This window comes from Euphorbia lathyris, chromosome 5 (genome assembly GCF_963576675.1).
Source record: "Euphorbia lathyris chromosome 5, ddEupLath1.1, whole genome shotgun sequence".
NCBI classification, from domain to species: domain Eukaryota; kingdom Viridiplantae; phylum Streptophyta; class Magnoliopsida; order Malpighiales; family Euphorbiaceae; genus Euphorbia; species Euphorbia lathyris.
In genome coordinates, this window is record NC_088914.1 from 4,504,989 (window position 1) to 4,515,198 (window position 10,210).

Sequence of the window (10,210 nt, forward strand, 5' to 3'; positions counted from 1 at the left end):
AACCGTTTCATTCCTTTCCAAAATTGTAAAACATTCCTCTCACTTTTTTCATCGTTGATTTATTTTTCTAAGCAAATAAACGTCGAAAAATAAAAAATATTTTTCCGATAAACAACGGGATTAGTGAATAGCAGCCATATGATGGAATTCTAAAACCCGACCCAATACCCGAATAAAAAATCCGAGAATCGAATTGAACCGTCTAATTTTTTCTTTAAATCCGAACCGAATTATACCATTTCCTCTCACTGATTTCCAAAACCCTAATTAGGTTAAACAATCTCGAAGAATCCTAATCCAAAACCTACCCAAATCAGAGATATCTGAAAGGCTATATAAAGAGAGAGAAAGGGCACAGAGCCACACACACCATTGAAATCAATTCAATTCAAAGCTCAAAAACATGGTGATAAAAGCCTAAATAGGTAAACACAGAACCGCCACAGCCAGAAACACAGACAAACAGACAGCAAAGACTCAAACTTTACGAGAAAGAAGAAGCAGAAATGGTGGTGAGTGGGGCCCATTTGACCAGAGACAAACCAGAATGGGCAGAGCCCCATATTTTCTCTCTCTAAAACTCACTCTCTCTCTCTGATTTTTCAATTCAATTTTTAATTTAGGGGTTTGTTGTTTTGATTAGAATTGTTGTTTTCTAGTAGTTGAGGTTAAAAGGTCCCTCCAAAACCCTTCATCCAGCTGAAGAGCCAACCCACAAAACAAAAACTGATTTTTGAATCCAATCAATTAAAGATCTCTCTCTCTCTCTCTCTCTTTTTCCCCTCTTTTCAATGGATTGCTGGTATCCCTCTTTCACCATGGATGATGAGGTTGAAAAGCTTGTGATTCGAATGAACCCTCCCAGGTATGAATTGATTTTCTATTTGGGGTTCTTCAATTTCAATTGGGGATTTTGGGGATTTGGGGGTTTTTGATGATTCTCAATTGAATTTCACTTTTTCAGGGTTACAGTTGATAATACATCCAGCAGGAAAGCTACTCTAATCAAGGTATTTTGATTGGATTGAATTGAATTGATTGATTCATTTGGATATTTCTTTGTTCTGTTCATGAGATTCCTGTAATTTTGATGAAATTGAAGGTTGATAGTGCTAATAAGAGAGGAAGTTTGCTGGAAGTTGTTCAAGTTTTGACTGATTTGAATCTTATAATTCGACGAGCTTACATTTCTTCTGATGGAGAATGGTTTATGGATGGTTAGCCTCTAAATCCCTTCCTTGATTTTGATTTCGTATCCGTTTCGGAAACCGAAACTCTTGGAAACTTGAAAAGTCGGTTCTTAGAATTTCGGAAACTCGTTTTCTAAGATGTAATGTGTTTTCAGAAGTGGATTAATCCGTTTCGGGTTTTTTTCAGTGTTTCATGTCACAGATCAACATGGAAATAAGCTATCTGAGGATGATGTAGCTGAACGAATTCAACAGGTAGATATCCTGGAAAACCAGTCTCTGTTTCTTCCTTAACTTCAATTTGTTCGGGTGTGGAAATTTCGGGTTTTGTGTCAAAATCGTGTTATCTTATATATATGTCTCATATGATTATATATGATATAAATGCTGAAAAAATGATTGTTACGTGTCAATCGTGTCAGTCAGTCTCCATTTCTTCTTAACTTCAATTTATTCGGAGGTAGAAATTTAGGGTTTTGTGTCAAAATCGTGTTATCTTATATATATGTCTCATATGATTATATATGATATAAATGCTGAAAAAATGATTGTTACGTGTCAATCGTGTCAGTCAGTCTCCATTTCTTCTTAACTTCAATTTATTCGGAGGTAGAAATTTAGGGTTTTGTGTCAAAATCATGTTATCTCGGGTATACATTCCATGTATATATGATATAAATGCTGAAAAAATGATTTTCATGTGTCAATCGTGTCGGTTAGTCTCCATTTCTTCCTTAAGTTCTTCAATTTGTTCAGATTCCACAATTTCGGGTTTTGTGTGAAAATCATGTTATATATATATATATATACTATTATTATATATGATATTAAGGCTAAAAAAATGATTTTCGTGTTTGGGTTGTCTATGTGAATAGTGTTTTCGTGTCAGAAATTGCCACCCAAATCTTCTATGGATGACATGTCAGCGAAATCTCGCCATGTTGGCAAAAAAATATTTTTTTTGCATAAAAATTTGCCACATGGCAAAATTATGCTGACTTGTCATCCATGTGTCACTTCTAGCGAATGTGTTTTTTGGTTTCAGACAAAAGGACCATGGGTGAAATGAAAGTTAAACGCTGTGACTTTTTCATTAATAATGTAAGATTTAGGGCATTTTTGTTCGATTTCTAATAGTTGGAGAGTCGTGGATGTAATTAATTCCAGATTTCGTGGGCACTACATTATTGCCCCTAAACTTCATTTCTGTAACATTAAAATTCAAGGGTTATGTGAAAAAATAAAGTTTAGGGGCTATATTGTTAGTAGAGCTAAAGTTCAGGGACCGTAGATGTAATTTACCTGCTATGAATATTCATCATTTGTTCATCACTATATGTTGAAATTTTATGAATTTGAAGTCATATTGATGAGTTAATTTCACTGGCACAGTCGCTCGGACCAAGAGCGTACAGTTTTCGGTCCTTGAGACGGTCTGTAGGTGTCCAAGCAGCGACAGAAAACACCATCATTGAATTGACTGGAAGAGACAGACCCGGCTTGCTTTCGGAGGTTTTTGCTGTCCTTACTGACCTCAAATGTAACGTGGTGGCCGGAGAAGTCTGGACCCACAATTCCCGGATGGCATCTGTTGTTTACATCACTGATGAAGCTACCGGGTCGCCCATTGACGAGCCTGAGAGGCTCGCGAAAATCAAACAGCTCCTTCTGTACGTTCTGAAAGGGAACAGAGATAAACGGAGCGCCAATACTGCTGTTTCGGTTGGTTCAACTCACAAAGAAAGGAGGTTGCATCAAATGATGTACGCTGATCGTGACTACGACACGGATGGTGTCGATAGTTCAGCAAGCGGACGGAGCAAACCGTTCGTTACAGTCGAAAATTATGCTGATAAGGGTTATACTGTTGTGAATTTGCGGTGTCCAGACCGCCCGAAGGTACTCTTCGACACTGTCTGCACGTTAACGGATATGCAATACGTTGTTTATCACGCAACCATCATCGCTGAAGGTCCCGAGGCTTATCAGGTTGTTCTTCGCTCTTCTGAATTACTTTTCCGTACATTTTTATTTCCGATCCGTTCGGGTTGAAAAACTCATGTTTGTTTCTTATTCTGTTTGAACAGGAATACTATATCAGGCATATGGACGGTTCGCCTATTAGTTCCGAAGCCGAGAGGCAAAGGGTAATCCACTGCTTGGAGGCCGCGATTAGACGAAGAACTCCCGAGGTAACAATCAAGTTTTATGCTATTACAACTCTCTAACGAGTAATTAGTACTTAATCCGGTTCGACTTTTCGTAATCCAGGGTGTACGGCTAGAGCTTTGCGGTGAAGACAGGGTCGGACTTTTATCGGAAGTGACTCGCATATTCAGGGAAAACGGTCTTTCGGTGACTCGAGCTGAGGTTACAACCCGGGGCTCCCAGGCGGTGAACGTTTTCTACGTGACCGATGCATCGGGGTGTCAAGTGAGAAGTGAAACAATTGAAGCTGTTAGGAAAGAGATAGGCGTGAGTGTGCTTCGCTTGAAAGAGGAAACAAGCTCGACTCCTCCGCCGCAGGAACACGGGAGATTCTCGTTGGGTAATATGTTCCGATCGAGATCGGAGAAGTTTCTGTACAACTTAGGTTTAATAAAGTCATATTCTTGAGCAGGATAAGGAATTAGCTAAACTTAGTTTGGTTAGTTTCTGTACAACTTAGGTTTGATAAAGTCATATTCTTAAGCAGGATAAGGAATTAGCTAAACTTAGTTTGGTTAGGGTTTAGTTTCAGGTCAATCAGTTGTTGATCTCTGGCTTCTTTTCCGAAACAGTGAAAAATGCAACAGATTTCAGATTGTATATAATCGTGTATATATATATTCTCGGTGTATGCAGTAGACTTTAATTCGGATACGGGACGCTTAAATAGTATATGATCGATCACCCCAATTTTAATTGGGATAACGGCCGCTTAAAGAGTATGATCGGATCAACCCTGATTTTAATTGGGATAAGTGCCGCCTAAAGAGTATGATCGATCAATCCCGATTTTAATTGTGATAAGGGCTGGTTAAAGAGTATATGATCGATCAACCCCGAATTAGTTTATCGAATTCACCTATGGAAAAAACCATATATATCAGCCAGGACTAAACTCTTGCTACAAGAATGATTATGCTATTCGGTTCAAAGATTCATGTTTCGTGAACCGAAATTCGCAATATGTACTAGATGGTTCGGTTATCGGTTTAAAGTTCCATATTGGATGAACCGAACCAAACGAAAGTCATATTTAACAATCAGGACTTGCATGATGTCACTCCTTCGTGTTGGTTCGAAGTTTCATGTTTTGTGAACCGAAGCATGCACTTTATATTCGGTGGTTTGGTTTTAAGATTCATGTTTCACGTACCGAAATTGGGGTTTATGGCCTTGTAAAGGGGTAAATTGCATCAACAATGACTAAATTATGTGGTCATAAATATTACCGAACTATTTAATATTTGAATAAAATTAGTAAAGTTCACATTTTGATTTCAGTAAAGTCATTATGAAAAAAATTTACAAAAAAATCCATTTGAATGTTGAAGACAGTTGATTGTGTGCTGACTAAGTTTTATATTCGACAAGAATGTAATTTTTTAAAAAAAAATTTATATGACTTAAGATGTGCCACGTAAGACATACGTTGTTGTCATATCAACTAGAAAAATTAGACATATGACATTGCGTTTATTCGACATATAATCAACTATTTTCTATGTCACGTGAATTTTTAATGAGTTTTTGTACACTAATTGATCGGAATTGTTTTATTAAAATCAAAAGGTTAAATTATTTATTAAACCTTTGAAATAAATGGTAAATTGCACTAAATGTCACTGAAGTTTGGAATCAACTTCAAAAAAATCATAAAACTTTAGTTTGTTTCAATAAAGTCACAAAACCTTACTTTTTATTTCTATAAAATCATTCCAACCAACTACATTATTTATAACATAGTGACAACCATGTTATTTTTATAAATCGTGCGTGACAACCATACTGGATATTTCTATTCTATAAAATCATTCACCAACTACGTTATTTATAACATAGTGATAACTATGTTATTTCTATAAATAGTGTGTGACAGCCATGCTAGACAGAACTATGTTATTTATAACATGACATTCACGTGACAATCACGTTTATGCCAAGTGACTACTAATTTTTATATTTATATTTTTTAGCTAAAGTCCAAAAAACACCCCATGCTTTCACGTTTTATCAAAAAGGTAATTATGATAAAAAAAATTATCCAAATGGAGACTGAGGCTTTCGTGTTGCTTAAAAATTTTGATATTTTAGTTTGCCATTATAAAAATGGTCGTTAACGATCTCAAAGTGAAAAATTTGAAGAATTAAAGTTGCCAAATTTTTTATTTTTCAAAACTTTCTCTCTAAACATTCAATTTCTCTCTCCTCATTATATAATACCTAAATGATCTCAAAATTAAAAAGTCGAAGAATTAAAATTGCTTAGAATATAATCAAGTCTTTGAATTATTAAATTTTTAGATCGTCAACGCTCATTAGGTCTTTGTTTTTAGCAACATCTCTTGGTCGCAAAAAAAAACTCAATTCTTATTTGAACAAAAAAAATTCCGCAAATACCTGTTTGACAAAAAGTGAAAACACATAATTTCTTTTACATTACTTTTTTGTCTGTCATGTGATATTTTCAACTAGAATTCTGATAACAACCTGAATTATTCCTTATAAAAAGTGGAATTAATGATAATTAATGCAGGATTAATGCATGGGTGAATATGCAAATAATGAAGAAAATGGAAGGAGTCTCTAGCATTATGCCACGCCGCGTGGACCATGACGAGACACGCCATAGCAAGATACGCCCAATGAGAGCAAGTAATGGATACCCGCCATAGTTCTCAAGGAAAGCATGCATACGCCTCGACAGTTCTAAAAGGCGCACTTATAACCATCCATGAAGGAAATAAATATAATTAATGGCAATTAATAGCCATCAATAAAGATATTAGTATCCGCCAGGTGAATATAAGGAGGTTTCTTGAGACAGGTCCATCCAAAGGTCTCTAAACCACTATCAAGGAGAAACCTCCGACATTCATGATGCTAATAACTCCATTAATACTTAAACCCTCAAGTATAACTAAAGTAACATCAAAACCCACATTCAATGACAATAAAGGGGATTAATGCGATTGTTACAGAATTGCATATAAATACCCCAGCTTCCTGGTACCAAAGGTACACTTGCACACTATTTTCAACCCTACTTTGTCATTACAGTTTATTCTCTTGAGAAGTTTACTGACTTAGGCATCGGAGTGTCCCCAACCGATCCCAACGGCGCCTCACAGGGAAGGGCTCCGATCAAGAATCTTTTCACAAGATATCAAATTCCTTAATTAACAAATATAATTTTACCTATTTTTTCTATAATCTGACTGTTATAACTAATTTAATTTTGAGGTCTTTATTTTTAGCAACATCTCTTGGTCGCAAAAAAAAAAAAAACTCAACAAAAAATTCCACAAATACTTGTTTGACAAAAAGTAAAAACACATTCTTTTACATTACTTTTTTGTCTGTCACGTGATAGTTTCAACTAGAATTCCTTAATTAACAAATTCCTTAAAGATTCATGTTTCGTGAACCGAAATTCGCAATTTGTACTCGATGGTTTGGTTATCGGTTTAAAGTTCCATATTTGATGAACCGAACCAAACCAAAATCATACTCCCTCCATTCTCAAATAAGTGTCGTTTTAGAGTTTTTCACACAAATTAAGAAACACAATTAATATGCACTTAAATTAATAAATTTACATAGATTAACTAAATAAAAATTCTCTCTCCTATAATGGTTGGAGAAAAAACTTTGAAAGCTTAAAAAACACGTAAATCAAGACAAAATTTAAATGCTTAGACCAAAAAACTATACCAAATTTTATTGAAAAACGAAAACGACATTTAAAAAAGAACAAAAACAATTATCTAAAACGACACTTATTTGAGAACGGGGGGAGTATATAGTAATCAGGACCTGCATGATGTCACTCCATGTTGATTTGAAGTTCCATGTTTTTGTGAACCGAAGCATGCAGTTCATATACAATGGTTCGGTTTATATTTTCACGTTTCACGTACAGAAATTGGGGTTTATGGCCTTGTAAGGGGGTAAATTGCATCAACAATCACTAAATTATGTGGTCACAAATAACTAAATTACGTGGTCACAAATATTACCGAACTATTTAATATTTCAATAAAATTAGTAAACTGTACATTTGATTTCAGTAAAGTCATTCTGAAAAAAAAAATTCACCTGAAGACAGTTGACTGCGTGCTAACTAAGTTTTATATTCGATAAGAATGTAATTGTTTTTTAAAAAATTTATATGATTTAAGATGTGCCACGTGACACACGTGGTTGTCATATCAACCAGAAAAATTAAAGATGTTTGACATTACGTTTAATTGCCATATAATTAACTGTCTTTTATGGTAAGCCAACTTTTTAATGAGTTTTTTTGTATACTAATTAAACGGAATAGTTTTATTAAAACAAAAAATGAAGTTAAATTATTTATTAAACCTTTGAAATAAATGGTAAATTACACTAAATGTCACTGAAGTTTGGAATCAACTTCAAAAAAGTCATAAAACTTTAGTTTGTTTCAGTAAAGTCACTAAACTTTACTTTTTATTTCTATAAAATCATTCCAACCAATTACGTTATTTATAACATAGTGACAACCATATTATTTCTATAAATCGTGCGTGACAACTATGCTGGATATTTCTATAAAATCATTTCAACCAACTACGTTATTTGTAACATAGTGACAACTATGTTATTTTTATAAATAGTGTGTGACAACCATGCTGGAAAGAACATTGTTATTTATAACATGACATTCACGTGACAATCACGTATATGTCAAGTGACAGTTAATTTTTATATTTATATTTTTTGGATAAAGTCCTAAAAACACCTCATGCTTTCACGTTTTGTCAAAAAGGTAACTAAGTTTTATATTCGACAAAAATGTAATTTTTTTAAAAAAATTATGTGATTTAAGATGTGCCACATAAGACATACGTGGTTGTCATATCAATTAAAAAAATTAGATATGTTTGACATTGCGTTTAATTGACATATAATCAACTGTCTTTTATGGTAAGCCAACTTTCTAATGAGTTTTTGTACACTAATTAAACGGAATAGTTCCAATTAGAAAAATTAGACATGTTTGACATTACGTTTAATTGACATATAATCAACTGTTTTATTTATGGTAAGCCAACTTTTTAATGAGTTTTTGTATACTAATTAAACGGAATAGTTTTATTAAAATCAAAAGTGAAGTTAAAATGATTTATTAAAAGAAAATAAAGTTGAATAACGCTTTAAAATAAATGGTAAATTGCACCAAATGTCACTTAAGTTTGGAATGAACTTAAAAAAAAAAGTCATTAAGCTTCATTTTATTTTAATAAAGTCACTAAATTTTACTTTTTATTTCAATAAAACCATTCCAAATAATCATGGTATAAAAAGTTATCGGAATAGTGCGTGATAATCACATTGAAAAAAACTATGTTACGTATCATATGACATTCACGTGACAATCACGTATATATCAAGTGACAACTAAATTTTTTTACCTTTTTTTTTTGGTAAAGACCAAAAAACCCTTGTACTTTCATATTTTGTCAAATATGTATATGTGGATTTGTTTTATTCAAACGAGGACTGAGGTTTTCGTGTTGCTAAAAATTATGACATTTTAGTTTGCCCTTATAAAAATAATCGTTAACGACCTCAAAATGGAAAATTCTAAAGATTAAAGTTGTTTAGTACCATATCTACTATAGAACCAAATTTTTTATTTTCCAAAATCATCATTTTTTGGAGTTTTCTCTCTCTAAACATCAACTTTATCTCTCCTCACCATACAACACCTAAATGATCTCAAAATTAAAAAGTTAAAGAATTAAAGTTGCTTAGAATATCATCAAACCTTTGAATTTTTCACTTTTGAGGTCGTCAATTTTAATTTTGAGTTCCTTGTTTTTACCAAAGCGAAAAAGCAAAAAAAAAAAAAAAAACCTCAATCCCGGTTTAGAAAATAAAATTCCATATATACATGTTTGACTCAAAGCACATGATTTTTTTACTTTTTTGTCTGTCACGTAATAGTTTCAACTAAAATTAATTAATTAATAAATATATATTTTTATTATTTTTTCTTTAATCTGACTGTCATAATATACGTAAAAATCAATCATTTTAATACGACTGTAATATTTTTCTGCAAACAAACCGGTGGAAGATTCTATAATTATCAAGTGTAGTGATGTTAAGGGCAACAAAATGCTTCTCACCTACCAAAATGTAAATGACCATGTGACAATAGGGACAAGAAAATATTTAATAGGAGGATCACATTTCTCTATCTATATAAATGTATATTCTTATATATTTAATTTAATTAAAGCCATCAATTTTGACTTTTTTGAAAAGCAATTTTCACTTAAAGGAGTGCTTTAGTGCTATGAATAATGACCTTATTGACTCATCAAGTGTGACATAATATAAGAATGTAATTTAAAAGTTAATTACATTTATGATCCTCCAACTATCCATAAATTATCAAAACGGTCTTAACATTTTAATTGTTAGGTCACGTAAAATAAACGAAAAAATATTGTGTAGAAAAATATTTTCTTGATTTTTCGATATATATTTACTTAAGAAAATGAATCAATAGAAAATTTTAAATTAGTCAACAGAAAAATTGATTAAGTTAGAAAATTTTTTTTTTTTAAAAGAGTAAAACATTTTTTAAAAAATTTGAAACTCTGCTCAATACTTTACCCTTTTGAAAAATAATAGTCATCTCTTACTTCTTCTAATTTTCAGGTATTATAGACAAACATCGAAAGTTATTTTATTTTTCAACATAAAATTTTCTATTAACTAATATTTTATCGAATACAATATTTTCCAACAAATAAACGGATAATGAAAATTTTATT

General features: G+C 32.5%; 1 protein-coding gene across 1 annotated transcript; it reads left to right on the forward strand.

The window, feature by feature from the left end:
• The first annotated feature begins 296 nt into the window (after nt 1–296).
• On the forward strand, nt 297–4,016 carry LOC136229512 (ACT domain-containing protein ACR4-like). Its single transcript, XM_066018360.1, has 7 exons — nt 297–865; nt 965–1,010; nt 1,103–1,217; nt 1,378–1,445; nt 2,583–3,179; nt 3,278–3,382; nt 3,462–4,016. The coding sequence occupies exons 1-7, from the start codon at nt 792–794 to the stop codon at nt 3,804–3,806; spliced, it is 1,350 nt and encodes a 449-aa protein (XP_065874432.1). The 5' UTR covers nt 297–791; the 3' UTR covers nt 3,807–4,016.
• The last annotated feature ends 6,194 nt before the right edge of the window (nt 4,017–10,210 follow it).